The 17414-nt window shown below is 41.2% G+C and overlaps 1 protein-coding gene across 1 annotated transcript; it reads right to left on the reverse strand.

Annotated features, from left to right (window-relative positions):
- Window positions 1-3330: 3330 nt before the first annotated feature.
- On the reverse strand, window positions 3331-15554 carry LOC309579201 (interleukin-9 receptor-like; the record flags this gene model as incomplete). Its single annotated transcript, XM_082292336.1, has 9 exons — window positions 3331-3870; window positions 4344-4428; window positions 5468-5582; window positions 5845-6019; window positions 6360-6505; window positions 7000-7193; window positions 8475-8583; window positions 8989-9079; window positions 15471-15554. The coding sequence occupies 9 exons, from the start codon at window positions 15552-15554 to the stop codon at window positions 3331-3333; spliced, it is 1539 nt and encodes a 512-aa protein (XP_082148462.1).
- Window positions 15555-17414: the final 1860 nt, after the last annotated feature.

Below are 17414 nucleotides of genomic sequence, written 5' to 3' on the forward strand. Positions count from 1 at the left end.
AAAATATTTTGACATATTTTAAATACACTCTAAATAATATGAAATTACATAAAGTGAAAAGTATTGCACTTCAAAAAAGAAAGCAAATGTATTAATATAAGCTCTGAAATAATAGGTTACTAGCTATATACTGAAATAGGATGTGAGAATGAGAGCTACAGAGTACCAGAATTTAAGTAACGAATTATTAGTGAGATGTTACTGCAAATAAATACTATTTTAGCACATAATGACATACAGAATTTGAGAACGGCAGCTAGTACTTATTTCATTCTTCATGTAACAAATGAGGATGCAGTTGAATAGTATATCCAAATCTAGGCATGATGCCTTCAGGAAGCTGTGAATCAGCTGGAGAGAATCGGGGAAAGCAAACACTGCCTGTGGTGGAGGGACGTGGGGGGATCCGGCACCAGGGGCGGCCGGCGCCGAGGGGCATCCGCTGGGCGGGGGAGCTGCCCCGGGGAGGAGGAGGCACCGCCACATCCACTCCAGGGGGCTGTCCAAATATAACCTACCTGAAGCCCGGGCCCAGAGGCCATGCAGGAAGCGACACAAAGACAACTGAAGACGAGCCGTGTCCCTCAGACCCAGGTGGAGGCTAAATAAAGCTGCCATGCCCTGGGCAATATAGGTGACTAGAAGTACCAGGTGAGACAAGCAAAGCAAAACAAACAAAACAAACAACCTCCAAACACACCACCAAAAAACAAACCCACAACTAAACCAAAATCTTTGTCACAGAACATTTTCAGCTCCTTAGTGGCTTACAAGCACTACTTAAATATTTTCCAAAATAGTTTCTTTTGGCAAAATTCAACAGAAGAAAAAGGGAAGAATGCTGTGTACTTTGTTCTGGTTGCAGGTGATACACATAGCATGCACTCGGTAGTCCCAGGATATGAAAGGCTTCATAGGTTTGATCAGAGCCAATATTATGTCTCCTTATTAGACTGTAGTTCTCTATCTTCCACTTGAAGGATATATATCACTCTTAGAGGCAAAAGTCAGCCTTAGAATAGTTCAGAGATTCTGGAACAAGCTGTGAAAAACCATAGCTTGAACCTAATACCAGTCTCAGACATGACACCAAAGAAAAGAAAAAAAAAAACCTTAAAAAAACACAAAGCAAAAGGACAGGGAAAAAAAAAAAGGGGGGGGGGGCGGTGTTATAGCCTGCTTTTTTAGAAAATTTGTAGTATTTCAGTGGCTGAATAAAAATGAGGCTTTGATTGTTCCAAAGACCTAATTGTAAAGCAGAGGCATTTTGGTTTTAGCTACAACAATATTTTTAAGTAACTCCATAAAAGCAGAAGCAGCTGAAAGTTTTTAAGAGTTTCACCTGGAGAACTCCTGATGCTGGAATATCATTTCAGCCTTTTAACCATCAGCCTGTCATCATCTGCAGACTCAGTTCTTATAGTCTTGCTATCTTGCCCTAATGGACACAAGCAGCAGCGTCTTTGGCTTTTCATTTCTCTCAAATAATTTCTGTCTACATTCAATCTCTCAGTTTTCTTTTGCTTCTCTATTAATGAAGTTTTACACTCTCCCTTCCTTCCATAGCCTGACCTGCTTCTCCTTACTCATATCTGAATATAATTGTTCCCACTCTCATTTTGCTAATACAACTGGTACAGAATACCTTATGAACAGAACAAGATTTTATGAAAATGGTTCAATTTCTGTGCAGACGTGTTCATAAGTAAGGGCTGTCAAGATCTGATTAGTTTAAGATACAATTGATCTGACAATTTCAGAAAACATCTCTCAGATTCTGAAGATTTAAAATTTGGAACACTACATCAAACTACACTATGGGGTCTAAAAGTTTGGGATCACCAAAATCCTCCAGGTAGGTGGCATTGTTTTTCTGATTTTCTCATCCTGGGGAAATTACAGCAACTGTTAATGACAGCAACATCATGTTCTCCTCTTGCCATTAGATTGCGGCAGAATAAAAGATGCACCCTTGAATATAGCTTTTGCAAGTTAAAAAGCACCGAGGACCAGAAATGGGATATTTTTTCAAGTATCAGAAAAGCCCTTTGGTTACAACACTGAAAACAAATCACTGCTGTCACCTTCTATGGCTGTCACACAAATCGGATGTTAACTCCTCCTTCTGTTCCTGTTTTTCTCACAGATGAGGACTCCTCACAACAGTTCTCTGGCTTAGCATGCTTTTTTGGAAGGATGTCTCAACCTACTTTGTTTCTTCTAAATGAAATCTTTCTTTGCCTTGTCAAAACTAGTTTGTGCTGTCACCAGACAGACAATGGAAGCACTCCAAAGAGAAAGGAATGAACATATGTGACTGTGTATATGCGTGTGTCAGCTAGTTCAGATGCATGTGTACATATCTCAGTATGCTTGCTAAAACTGTTGAGCCCATTAAATCTAAGAAATGCAACTAAGACTCCAGAAATCTGCTTGGTAGATGATTAATCATATATAGGATTTTCTGTGTCTAGGGCAGAAAGTAAACCTCCAGAGATTCACACAGAAAGGCTGTACCTGTTGTGCAGATAGGCAAAGGACTGATCAATTCTTGAGAAATAATAGAAGCCCTGGAGAGGCAGTGGGCCTGGCCTCTTCTGTGATTAAGTAAGGTCATTTGTGCTGTTCTTGTTTTTCACCTTTCGCCATTAGATCAGCCCAGCCACTTAACCTTGAAATAATTTTTTGTTAAAGCAGTACATGAGGCTTACTTATTGCAAAATAAAAAGCTACAACCATTCAAGATAATAAAGAACACGGCCTACTGTCTGATTATCTTTAAATAGAGCAATTACAAATTCTGATCAAATCAGGAACTCTTTTAATTCATCAATATCATATTAAGAAGCAGAATTTCCTTCTTAAGCAAAAATAGTTTCTCGTTATTTTATGAAAAATCATGCATAGTTTTTACAAAATGATGGAGTTTAAATCATGGCTCATCACATTGCAAATATTTCTGCTTCCAAGAGGCACACAATTCCAATAGTTCTTCCTGAGGAAAACAGCAGGTCTGCTGCTTCCTCCTTAGACAAGAGGGTTACTGGATCTTGCAGCCAGGAGGTTAATTTAGGGAAGAGCATAGTCGTGTGTCTCTGGGACCGCAAATGGTGCTGGAGTCAGGCTTTGCCATGCCTTTAGGGGGAGTATTTGCTAGACAGAGGACTTAGTCACAATCTTCTTCTGAAGTACACAAATTGAGGATTTATTTTTAAATCATACATGTTAGAAACTGTTTGCACAGTCACCATTTAAGCTGCTTGGAAGGACAGTGTTGGGAGGTGATCTGAGAGCACAAGGAACTTCATAGGCAGTATTCCTCACGGAAGGTCACTGATCTTTCTGGTGTTTAACATGACTATTGCCATTAGAAAGCTTCAGTAGTTCAGCAGGAATCAAACCTCCTGTGGTATCACTGTCACACAAAGTACAGTAGTCACTACCACTGAAGGACACATCTGCTATCCCCAAGGATTCTTGAAGCATAAGAAAGTCATCCTTTCCATGCTGTGAGTGAGAGGGATAATTCTTTCCAACACTAGGGCTCTCAAGGTTGTCTTTAATAATTTCAGAGATTTTCAGGCCAATGGTATCATCATCATGGCTTGGTGCAAACAATAGTCCTGGCCTCAACTCAATCTCTTCTGCTCTTATGTACCTGCTGGGGACATACTGCTGGCCTGGACCCAAGGTAAATTCAAAGTTCTCTTCTGCAGTAACCAGAACTGTGCTTTCTGTAGGTTTCAATGAGATTTGGGAAATCAGTTCTTGGGTGTTTGGATCAGAAATTCTATCTGCATTCACTTTGCTTGAATTGCTGGCCTCTTCTCTTTCAAGTTGGCTACAAGCCTCGTTTGGTCCAACCCACTCCTAATGAAAACATCAGTAAGGTGGGGTCATTTTGCAGTTATTCCAAAATAACTCTTCTTTCTTTATAGCTTTGGCACAATAACCCAAATGTTTAGTGTAAACCCAACAGGCTAAGTTAGAGTAATAGGATAAAAAACCTAGCTGCTAATTTCACAAAATTTTACAAGAATTTTTGCAAGATTACACCACCAGAATATAATGCAAGCTGCTGGTATTTCTTTGGTTTTGAAAGGGTGCACCTTTTGCATTCAGTCTGAGCTGGGAGTCACTGGAGGAGCTTCACTTCTAAGGAACAAGAAGCTGGACAGAAGCTCTGGTGGTTAGCTGGAATGTGGAAGCAGGAAACGGTGAAACTATAAACTCTCAGGAAGATCAGAACCATGTAATTCTGCTAGAACGATTAATCCCAGAAAAAAAAAATCCTCCTGTCATGAACTGAGAGTCATAAGGAAGAAGTGAAATTTATTTCTTACCTTAAAATTCCCATTGTGCAAACTGTAGAGTGGCTGAAAGAAAGCAGCTGGCGTGGGAATGCTAAAGCAGGTGAGGCTTTTTGCCCTGAAGTGAGAAAACAACGCTTAAAAAAAAGGGACAGTTTTTCTGTGTTTTGTCTCCATGATACTGGTTAGATGAACCCCCACACACACTTATGTTAGTAAGATTGCACAAGAAGCCCACTCATCATAATTTCTGACTTCTCATGCAACTGTTTGTCTGCCACCTGTGCATGCATTTAATGTTTAAGCTGAAGCACACTCCTAAGTTTCTTAGGAATATGCAACAAACTTAATATACTAGTCTATTACTCATTATATGCACTGAGCTGTTTAAGCATTTGTTTATCATCTTACTTGATCTAAACCACTGTTTCTGAAAGTGTTTTAAAGAGTTCTAGTTTCATTACATTTAAACAGAGAAATTCTTGCAGACATCCTTGCCCTTTAATAGAGTCTATCCTGTAAAAATATTTTATTGCATGGACATCATGTATTCTGGTTCTCTAAGAATGATGTGTATATGGAGCATAATAATGTATGTCAAGGCAAAAAAAGAAAGCAGTAGTAGGAGATTTACCTATGCTCTGCCAGCGTAAAAAATTGCAGAGGATGGTTGAACCAAGGTTCTAAAACCACTTTTTTCTCTGTACAACATGGTCTCAAATGAATTGGAGTCAGTTTAATTTGCCTATATTGGTATTTTACCTACTGACTCCTGCCAGGAATGTAACAAGTAGCTTAACATTGACATCAGTTTAACCACCTTTATGGATTGCTGTGTACTTGCACTTTTAATTTATCTACATGAAACTTCAAAAATTTCCATGGGCTTAAATTTCTTTAACTCTAAGAGACCATCATCCTTCGGCTGTAGCCAAATTTGGGAGTCCCAAAGGTACTTTGGTCTCCTTAAGGACTGTGTGGTGGGTCATTAACTATCACCAGCCAAGGAACGTGTCACGTTCCAAGATTGTCAAAAGACCTTTTTGGAAATGACTGAGTTTGTGCAGCAGAAACAGAAAGGAAAAGGGGTATAATGACTCTTGATTTACCCTTTTCAGGCCATAAATATCAAGGGGAACTTAATGAAAATCACATACCTTGAGGAAATCTTGCAGTTCCAGAATAAATACAGTAGAGTGCCAAAACTCAGAGGAATTAATAAGAACTGCATAGTTTGGGTATTTAGAATCTTTTCAGAGAATTTTGGGACATCTAGGAAAAGAATCAGCACAAAAATTTTTAATAAAAATTCTGGAAGTCAAGATAGAACCCCAAATAACCAAGCACTACAAATGAAACAGCTTTTCATTTGTAGCTAAAGGCCTTAAGGAAAGTAATTTGGCTATGAATATTTGAATAAAGCTAGTTCTGATTTGAAAAGCTTCATTTTACCATGTACCTTCTTTTTTTTTTTTTTTTTTGGAACATAGACATGAAAAGAAATGAAATAAGATGAAAACAACATTCTTTGTACCTGCTCTTTGAAACAGTGTTGTCTGGCTCCACTCACTCCACTGACTGTGGTATGAATTCTCATTTTCAGAAACTTTGCAGCGAACTCTTGCAGCATAAGCAATGCCACTGCGGAGCTCTGTGGCTTCAATTTCAACCTGTGGCAGTGAACTGGGTAGTGTCTTGTTCAATGCAACCTGCAAAGTATTACAAAGCATTGCTGTTAATGAGACTGGGCAAAAGGATAGTCTTTTAAATACTCTTTTTTTGTTGTTTTTTCCCTTCTCTTTTCTTTTCCAGATTTTCTTTTCTTAGATGCAAGAAGAGGGCCTACATGATGATGGATGACTTCTGCAGGGTTCATGAGAGGAAGAGTTATTGAACTTCAGTATTGATGTTTTATGTAAAATCTCTCAGCCTTAATATAGGAAACTAGAAAGGCCGGCTTAAGTCACCTGGTGGAGAGCCCTGAGCTGAGTGGCAAGGCCGTTGTACCCAAAGAACAAGGCAGGATCACCATATGCCTCATCCAGTTACCTCCCAGGACATGCTGTACTCCTTATACTGCAACTCATATTGGAGAATTTCAGCGAGGTACCAAGGCACATTCCATACACTCCACCATATCTGGCACTTGCTGGCAGTGGTGTTGCTCTGGATGTTCAAAGGTGGATCAAGTTTTACTGCAAATAGAGGAGGAGTTTTTTTCATGGTATTTGGGACACCACAAAAGAAAATGCATGATATTAGGGTGACTGAAGTCATGGAAGATAAAGCTGGGTCTAAAGAGGGATACTAACACTAGCAGTAGACCAAATTAGCTTACAGGATCGGAACAGCTACAGATCTGATGTAAATTAATGATAACTCATTGAGGCAATCCAATTGCAAATTACCCAGGGCACAAGAAAACATGATGCAGATGAGAAGTATTCTTGAATGGTGCTCCAGAGCCAGCCCTCTCTGAAGTCTGGGAAAAGTCAGGATGGGGAGACTCAGTGACTGCATCCTTACTGGTGCAGTTCACACAGTGCACTCTCTGGGGATGGGCAGTCTTGCTTGTTTTCATTGTTTTCACTTGCTATCTTTGAGACATCCTTTGTTAGACAGCATATCAGACCTATCCTGGAGCTTGTGGGCAGAGCCTGAGCTCACAGCTGCCCTGGTTCATACTTACTGTGTTTGCGGGGATTGTACTCTGGAAAGGTCATGTATGTGTGATTATGTCCAAAAAAGTTTCCTTGGAGAGAGACTCTATAACCATCTGTTTCCAAGATCTGGTTGGCTAAATGAATTGTGCAGTGGTACTGATTCTGTGTGCTCTCTGTGGCAGTCAGTTTGCAGCTGGCGTTGTGGCCCTTTGACCAGAGGCTAGAAAAATAAAAAGGCTGAAAGTTTCTTTTAAGTCATACAATTAAGTGCTTTTCAGTTTATGGATGTGTGGCAGCTTAGCACACCACAACACTCTGGACGACCATGAACCTATTTAGTGCAGACAGCAAGCAAACCAGCAATCCAAAAGCTGGCGGGATGGCAGGGCTGGATAGGGAGGAAGGAGGCACCTTCATAACCTTCATAACCTTAACTACTGAGAGCACCAGATCTCACACAAGTTGTACACAGCACCCAATAGCTGTTCCCTGCTCCCTCTGAGAGGGCTGCTGTCACTGCAGGAAAGCAGGTGGGTAGGGGGGAAGGAGTAGATGGACAGTTGGTTACAAGTGCATAGCACGGAGGTAACAATAAGCTGTACATTGAGTCCTCTTTCACTACAAACAAACCAGTACTGACAGCAAAACGTGTTGGAAGTTGGTTTGTCTTTGTGTGGTTTAGCCATTTATTGGTAATTTTTTCACATTGCATGTGATCCCACAAGAAACTGGAAGATCACAGTTTATCAGCTTGCCCATCTTTCTGTATTAATAAGAGTATTATTAATAAGAGTATAAAATCCAGTGTTAATAAGAGTTAGGCTGTTTTTTACTCAACTGTAGCAGAATGTGAGTCATCTAATGTCAGAGTGGCTTACCCTCATGTAGTAGTTACTGGTGGTCAAGACAATGTTACTACATAACCTAAACATATTCATCTTAAATTATCCTATTAGTTAGCAAACTATTTATCTGGTTTCTTCTATTAGAAGAAAAACTATTCAGATAATATTCTAAATCTCTTATTAAAGCTTATAACTCAGTGGACTTGTATTTATATATTTACTAACATAGATTAAACCATTAAGTGTTTAATTTCTAGGCAAAAAGAAAAGAAATTATTAGAAGTTGGTTAGGCAGCTTTATGTAGGATGGGCTCTGGAAGTTCCCAGGTCATGGGGACCAGAGGCTGGAAAGGGAAGGTTCTCTGTGCTGAGATGCCTGCCAGAAGGGTTCACTGAACAGATGGAGAGCCCATAGCTGACAGATCATGCAGCCATATGTGGTGGACCTTTGCAGCAACCCCTGAGGCTGCAGGACCACAAAAGAGAGCAGCTTCTGAGGCAGCCCACGTCTGGAATGATGGGGTGGCAGAACTAGCTGTGCCACAGGTCTGCTGTGGAGGGAGCAAAGCCCACACAGCTGGGCCCCATCTCTGCTTCTCAGTGCTGTCCTGCCCATGCAGGGCTGGGGCTGCCACAGACAGCTCTTGGTGTCTTACTTGGTGAAATACAGGTGGAAAGGTCCATCACCCACGGGCTTCTCCGTTACCCACATGCAGCTCACAGTAGTCACGTAGTTATTCAGGCAGCTCAGGCTGCCAGAGAGCTCTGCAGAGAAAGGAGACCAGAACTGGATTCATGTATCACTGGATGATGCCCGGCTCAGTACATCAAATAAATGCATTACTTGCTGCTACTTCCTTTGCTGACACTGCATCTAATCTTCCTCATCATGTTGTTATTCTGTTGTAACACACTTCACTCCATGAGATGAATGTGAGATCTTAGAGCAGGGACCTTGGGCAGTGGCTACACTTTTTCTGGTGCCCAGCTTTTACAGTATGTGCTTAGTCCCCTAAGTCTGGCATTGCCAGCCAGCTGTACTGGTTCCTGGGACCTGGGAAAGGGCAGTCACAAGATCCTGGGTTGCATACTGAAGGGTCTGTGAATGGACAATTAGCACAGGCGTGTACCTGTCTTTGTACAGTGGACCTATTCCAGATCTCCTCTTACCTCTCCTTCTTCCTCCACCAAAGACCAGTGCAGCAGCAATGCACAGCTGGAGGCCCAACCGCCACACAACTCCTCCCATTCCAGATAGTATCTAAAACAGAATCATTGTTAAGAGCAGTTTTGTCAGTATTTCTACCAGCAGATTGAAGGTTGGTTCTGGTTTGGCCAAATTTAGAAATATATCCTCTGAGAGAAGGCACAATCACCCCTCCCCCACCAGGTTCGGGAAAAAATAAATTTTCCTCGAAGGAAAGTGAAAAAGATAAAACTATTTATTTAACAAACACACGGGAAAGGAAAATAATGTTAAATGGTAAAATCTTTCGCTGTAGAGGAAAAACCTGGGAAAGTGTTCAAGTCCTCCCTTTGGTCTCCTCGGAGCTGGGGCTTGGGCCAGGGCCAGGCCCTCTGTGCCCGGTGGAAAGTCCTCCCGATGTGTTCTGATGTTACAGCAATCAAGCAGTCCAGTAGAAAAGGGAGAAAATCCGAAATTCCCGAGAAGGAAAAATTCAATTCTCAGTCTCTCTCCGGAGAACAAAGCAGCTGAACCCCTGGCCAAAAAAAACTGTCCTGGGAGCAGCAAGCCGGGTGCTTCCTCCCTCCCCTGCCGCAGTGGGGAAAACCAATTGCTATCTGTGTGTGACCTTGAACAAGCTGCAAACTGCTTTGGAAAAGTTTTGCTCAGTTCTTTCCTTCCCCCTCTCAGGCTCAGTTTAGAGGCATAGAAAGGCACAGGAATTAATTTCTGGGCATGGGCAGCAATATGGGATACACATCATAAGGTCACCCCAAGACAAAGCATTAGCTGCAGTCTTCTGCCAGCCTGACAAAAGCTGATCTTGAATCTGTCAGAGAGGGCAACAACTCAGCTGTATCATTTCTTCTATAGGAACTGTTCTTCTTATGGCAGTAAATAGTACTTTGCACTAAAGCACCAGCTGCCTGAAAGGAAATCTACAATTCCTGCAATTTGATTGAGGGTGGGAGAAGGTGTGGGTCCTTCTTTCCTTCTTCCTGCATTTTTGTCATCTGGTTTATGACAATTTAAGAGCAGCAGAGAGCCACAGTGGGTTGGAACCAATGTTCATGCTTCCCCAAATCCTGTTTCTGACCATAGTCAAAACCAGATACTTGGAGAGAATCATAGCAATAGAGCATGTTTGTCTCTGAGCATTCTAATCCTGAAGGGTTATGTAAGGATGATTGAAGTGTATCTTCTGCAATATGGAACACTATATTTCTACAAGGTTATGCTGGGCTCACTCTCTTTCTTTTTAACAAAAAATTCCATTCTCTGAATTGTCTCCTGATGAAGTTTTAATTTAAAATTATACTTTTTCACTAAAAGTTTCTGATTTGATGATTTTATGGCACTTAATATGAAGAATACACTTAATATGAAGAATATGGACCAGATCTATTCAGCAATATGTGGTGTTTCAAAAAGATGTTTCCAGTTTGCATTATTTGCTGTTACCTGAACAGAGCAAATGAGCCCAGCACCACTGCAAGGAGAGTGCTGCTCCAAGGAGCCTGAAACCCAGAAAACTTGGAGTGAGTTTGTAGACAGAGACCACTAATCAGTATAAACAAAAACAGTTTCTTGAAAAATTAAAAAAATATTGAAGGAACAATGTTTGCACAGACACTGAACTGAGCTTTACAGCTGGGGTAGCAAGAGGGTGGGGTAATGTTCTGTCTCAAAAGAGCCTGAGTTAGTTATTATCAGAAAAAAAAAGAAAAAAGAAAAAAATACCAAACAAAACTTGCCAGAGATTATGATCTCTCTTTCAGAAGAACTTGGGGAAAAGGGGAAGAGTGTCAGCATAGGAAAAACAATAAGTACAGCATTAGCACAGGACCAAGTGGATATAGCCTGGCTATAGAATAAGATTGTGACTTCTAACCAACAAAGAGTCTGAAGAAGTCTTGAATAGAAGTGAGCAAGAAAAAGCCTATGCCTAGCAAGGACTGTAATGTAATCATTAGGATTAATAATAATCATTAGGATTGTTTTACTGAAGAGATTAAATTTTCTGATCCATGACCAAGAATATCCTTCCAGTCATGAATTTCACAAAGCTAGACAGCAGCATCCACGTATAACTTCTTGCATGTGATTATGCCTGCCTATAGTGCCCCTTGTCTGAATTAAATTGTAAAATAATTACGATGTTTCAGGAACTGATCAAGAGAAAAGGAGTATTTCTGGCTTTTACTTCACCACCTCTTCATTTATGGGTTTTTCATAAATATCCTGTTTTGCTGCAGACTTTCTTCAGAGTGGGGGTTGTCGAGAGGAAGCGTCACCATTAGCTGATTTTAGCTGAGGGAGGCTGGGAGGCATGAAGCCTCTCCTGCTTATCATTCTAATCAGGTTTGCTTATGATCCCTGTGATAAATACAGTAATACTGACTAAATATGAAATAGAGAGAGCTGCATTAAGTAGAATTATACATATGCTTACAAGAACTTGTTTAGGCACACAAACAAATAAACAAACTGAGGTCAAGATAAGTAAACCAGGACAGAACGTTTCCAGGTAATTGCTACTAATTTGATAAACCCCTCCCCCCCCCCAAGTAGTTCTTTGTTCGGTTCTGCAATGTTTGAAATGTGGCAGATATTTCTGGCTCTCTAGCTCACCTGGAAACAAATACAACATGTTCAAATGCAAATTTTTGTGTTAGAAGCCATAAATGTTAGTCATAAGTAGGCCATGTAACACTGAATTCTGAAAGACTTATTAAAAAATAACTTCAGGAAATAGCACATAACCAGCTGAGTGAGATTCTGCAGCACATTAATGCAATTAGAGGAGCTAACATACAGACTGTGGATATATATTAATTAAAAGTTATTGCAGCTACACGTAGCATTTTTAACACCATTAATTAGTTTCTTCTGTTGGAATCAACACTTTAAAAAAAAAATTGCTGTCAATATGAAAATGGTTCTGAAAAGGGCTATAAGAATAATATAGTCCTGGAGAACTTTACTCAGAAATCAACAATTAAAGACCAAGTGAATCTCTTTAACTTAAGCAAAGGAAAGGCTAAGTAGTCATTTCACACCAGCCATAAGTATCTTACATGAGAAGATCATTTCAGGTAGAAGAAAAATATTATCTTTTCTTTTTTTCTTTTTTAAATCTACAAGAGAGAAATCGAAAGAATCCAGTAGCTGGACACTGAAAGTAGATACAATTAGGCAGAAACAAGTGAAGAATTTGTACAAAAGGGATCTATCTTTATTGCTGAAACCTCTTGCCTAAACATATGCAAGACCTGTAGTCTATAGATCTTGGTTAGGTATCTTAAAAAGAATAAAAAATCCTATTAGCTCAGATGGAAGTCCAGTTCTAGCAGCACAGCTGATGCTAGCAGATGCTAGCAGTGGAAGACAAATCAACTTCTTAGTCAGATGTCTTGGGGACCAGACTGCTTGCTGCTTTCTTGTGTTCTAATGTCCAGTTTCTGCAACACTGCAAAGTTGTGGGTGAAGGCAGAAAAGCCGTAGTGTCAAGAAGGAAGAACCACCTTCACTCTGCAGGAGAGAGACAAAATGTCTGAGATGATGCCCTGAAATGATACACCAGGTATGTTGCCAGCAATCTATTGGCACCAGGAGGTGGTAGTGACCTTGATTTCCAAGGTGGTCTCAAGCTGGTTGCAATGGTGGTTCCATCCTTTCTGTATGTTTCTGCCTGTTTTCTTCTCAAGGAAATGAGCTGTGCCTTTCCCCTCCCCTCCTGTGGTTCCTGCCTCCACTTCCCAAAAGCAATTTTAAGTAATTTTAACCAGAATTTGTACATTTTCCAAATGCTCTCAACTGCTTATTAATAGAAAGACAGATGATTGACTGTTATTGCTAAACCTGTTAACTTTCCGATTTGGGGTCCAGTTGAACACATAATAAAAAAACATTTTCTTGTAAGAATTTGTAAGGTAAAATAAATTATTTGATGGATACCACTGAGAGGGGAAGTAGTACAAGCAGTTGACAACACAGTGTCAGCATGTGGGTAGCCCAGATATCATCTAGGTTTTAGAAACTCTGTAAAGCAGACCTTTACAGGGAGACTTGAAGAATGAGGTTGAGATAGCCCAAGAGAATTGTAAGCAGTGCCTTCAGTGTGTAAGCAGTAGCATGGAGGATGATTAGGAGAAGTAGATTTAATGATCTAGTGGGAGGTAGGAGCTGACATCATAGAGTTAACTTCCAGATGGGGAAGTGAGAGATGACAAGAGGACAAGAAGAGTCTGTCAGTGACTTTAAAAGTGGGGACAAGAAACTTGTGCTTGATGAGATAGAGAAAGAGAGATAGAAGAATTGTACAGATAAACATAATGGGCTCAAAGGGATGAACACAAAAAAGATCTTTGTGTCTCTGACTTTTGGATGACTGCAAGTAAGATCAGGTTTACAAAGGCCTGATAAAACATGAAGTATCATATAAGAGCATGAGCAAGGATTTCACGTGGAGACGTATACATAAGATTCTTCAACATGCTTGGGTATCCTTTGATACATGTGATATTATGTGCCAGACCACAGCAGACAGCCAGGAGTCCTAGGTTTTATTCCGCTTCTGACATCAACTTTTATATAAAGTATATTTCTTAATCAGTGTAATTTTTTCTTGTTGCAGCTCATTCACATGGTTTTTTATGCTCACCTAAACCTTAGAGGAAGTCAGAAGCTTCAGGCTCTGATTTGGCAGTGGCTCTGGACTCTTTCAAAATGTATTTTGTTCATTCTCACTCCCAGAGCAAGGCACTGATGTTAACAAGACACTCGACATGATCTAGCAATGCATGCTTGCAGCCCAGAAAGCCTGTCATATCCTGGACTGCATCAAAAGCAGCATGACCAGCAGGTTAAGGGAGGGGATTCTACCTCTCTACTCTGCGCTTGTGAGACCCCCACTTGCAGTAGTGTCCAGTTCTGGGGTCTTCAACATAAGAAAGACATGGAGTTGCTAGAGCAAGTCTGGAGGAAGCCACAAAGATGATCAGAGAACTGGAGCCCCTCTGCTATGGAAATAGGATGAGAGAGCTGGGCTTGGTCAGCTTGGAGAAGAGAAGGCTCCAGGGAGAATTTAGAGCCCCTTCCAGTACATAAAAGAGGTATAAGAAAGCTGGAGATGGACATGTAGTCATGGGGCAAGGGGGAATGGCTTCCAACAAGCAGAGGGCAGGGTTACATGGGGTACTGGGCAGAAATTTTTCCCTGTGAGGTCAATGAGACACTAGCACAGGCTGTCCAGAAAAGACATCCCTACCCCATCCCTGGAGGTCTTCCAGGCCAGCTTGGATGGGGCTTGGAGCAACCTGGTCTAGCGGAAGGTGTTGAGGTCCATGGCAGAGGGTTTGAAGATCCCTTCTAACCAAAGCCATTCCAGGATTCTATGATACAACAAGTGGTTCACAGTGGGAGCAGACACAGCAAACCTGGACCCTTGAATGCTCAGTTTCTGTTCCTTACATCTTAGCAACTAGTTATAAATGACCTGCTCTCCCTTGGCCATAATCCCTTCCTTTGCGTACATCTCTTCCCCAGGCAGCACCAACAGGCACTACAGAAGGCAGGACACTGGCACCTAAAAAAGTAAAACAGTGACAGGCAATAGCATGTCTGTACCAACAGGTACACCCCTTCATCCATTAAGATTAACCAAAGTGCAGAGTCTCCAGAGCAATCTGTTGTGCTACTACATGTAATTAGAGGGATACCCATTGTAAACAGTCATCGCTGCCTGTAAGAAAAGATTTTTGTAGGTCCTTTAAGAAAAATTAGTGATACATTATCTACCTTCTGAATATGTAGGCCTCTAAGTATGTCTGACAGAAGCACATCAAATGCGCGTAACAGGCTCACATGAGACTTATCCTGGGGAATAAGGAAAAAGTAGTTGGATTTTCTTATCTGCATAGATTATCAGAGAGAAGCCCATATAACCAGCCGTTTTCTCTCTTCATCTTTGGACAGCCATTTTCCCAACAATTTGATGCCCACAAACAGCCATGTACTTCTAGATTTGATATACTTGCATCCCAGGAAAAAAGCTGCTACAAAGGATGACTGCAATAAAGCAATATTCATACACACATATATATGCACACACATTTAAAAAGTTTGTTTATGTCTGCAAAGTCCCAAACACTGAGGACTATTTTGGCTGGATTCCTTTACATTCATTTCTTGCAATCAGAGGGAGCACCTTGTTCAAGATGGTCCTTCTTTCAAGCGCAATCCATCAGAATTAATGCAATAGTGTTACTTTGTGCTCAGCAAACTATCAGAACAAAAGTGCAAAGACACTTCTGGTCATTCTTTTGTTCTAGGTTCCTAGTTCAAGAAACAATATAGAATTCCACATTTACATAAAGAAAATATTTTTCAATATTTTAGCTCAGTAGATGTCCCCTAACATTACATACTGGAATGCATAGAACAGAAATATGTTAAACTGTCTTACCGGCTCAAAAGAAATGTCGCTTTTCACACTGCTTCTGTCCCTTGATAGTGTGGTTTGATGATCAGGCAGTAGCAGCAGTGGCATAATAAAGCAGAGCTTACTGCGCCTGATTTTAAAGATAATCTCAAGAACCAATGAAAAACTACTCCGATTATCAGACTGAGTTAAAGTAACTATATATGTAATTTCTCATTAGTCATGGAGAAACAGGAATTTCTGCTAAAGGGTTAACATTTAAAAGGCCAAGTAATTTGCCGAATAGAAAAGTATCTGCTTGCAACTTTTATATAAATAGGCCAACAAAAGAGCTTTCTAAGCGACTTAAAGTAATTTCCTAGTGCTGTCTGAATGTGGGGCAAAACTGCTTCCACCCAAGACCTGTGCCCAGCTGTGCTCAGACCCCTGCAGCACCCCTGAGCTGCCCTATCCTGTACTTCTTCCACAGCCAATTGCTGCACTGTGCTCAAAGGGCAGCTCTGGAAGCAAAGGCAAACAAGCACTGCAGTGCTTCCTTGTCCTGGTCCTAGAGTTCCTATAAGGAACAGATTTTCCCATGCCCAGCTGCAATGATGCAATGGCAGTGTTACAGCCAGGAGGCATCAAGTCAGTCCTGTACATGAGTCTAGTGCCAGAGAACAGAGAGAAGCAGTCAAAGAACAGGCTGAATAACTGTCAATATCAGCTTCTGGGGCCAAGAGACAGGGAGACAAGGGCCATGCAGAAATGTAGATGGACATTTCCAAATTGGTACGTCAGAACAGATTGTGGTGCTTCTCCCAGTACCTGCTTTTTGACCCTATCATTCCTGGGGGAAAAAAAATTTCCAAATTAGAATGCTAGATCAGGGACATTTGCAGTTTGCTCATAAGAGGCACTGAAAACCCCCCACCTCAAACCCCTCCACAAACACAGTGACAACTCACTGACCAAAAGTTTAATTGTTACAGCTTGCTTCAAAGGGAACAGCTTCCCTTACTTTAATACCCTTGTGCCACACACTTGTTCATGAAGTCTGCCTCCTAGGGTAAACAGAGATAACTTCCAGCCGAACATAACAGCAAACCACCACTTCTATCAGATGTACAGCCAGAATGTGTTCCAATAACAGAAACAGCTCCTTCAGCAGTTCTGGGGCCATCAATACAAACGGAAACAAAGAGCACACAGAACTGAGATATAAAGGGCCCCAGAAAAACAAGCGAGTTTCTCCCTTAAGCAGCGTGGGCTCAGTTGGCACAGTGTAGTTTCTGAAGTCAAAATAGCTGTGAGATGAAGCTGCAGAAGTTTGTGTTGAGACCATCAGAAATGCTTCTGCCCAGTACACATTTGCATCAACATGATCACCATGCAAGCAGCCCTTGTAGGACAGTGTGGGGCAGTCAGCTCATCAGGGCAGTGGAGTTGGCAGCAGAGGATCGCCCCTTGTGGAGGGCCTGTGAGGGACCAGTAGAGCAGCAGGGAAGATGCATCAGCACAGGAAGACAACACCTCCCATGGCTTAATCACAGCAGATGACAAGAAAAATGGAAAATAAGGAGGGAAGACCAAAGAAGCTAATATATCTTAGAGCAGTACCCAGGAAACTGCTGGGCAAGGGATGTATTGAGGGAATAATAACAACATGGGCAAAACTAAGTCATGTAGGTCCAAAATCAACATAGCAGATACCATGGCGTATCTGAACAATCTAACCAGAGGATGTGGATGCAATGCAGTACTGTCCCAGCACTCACCTATGAAAGAAATAGCTTCTCTTTACTACAGTGCTCTCTTCTGTTTAGGGAGCTGTGGGGTTGCCTATAGTCTCAGGTAAGAGGAGGAGGTGAGGGAAGAGAGTTTATTGGTATCATAGCAACAACAGATTACTACTACACTGGAAACATGCATTGTTCACCACAAAGGTTCTCTCAAGATACGACCTTCTGGACCAAGCAGCCTATGGGT

This window comes from Coloeus monedula, assembly GCF_965178545.1.
Source record: "Coloeus monedula genome assembly, chromosome: 16".
Classification (NCBI taxonomy): Eukaryota; Metazoa; Chordata; class Aves; order Passeriformes; family Corvidae; genus Coloeus; species Coloeus monedula.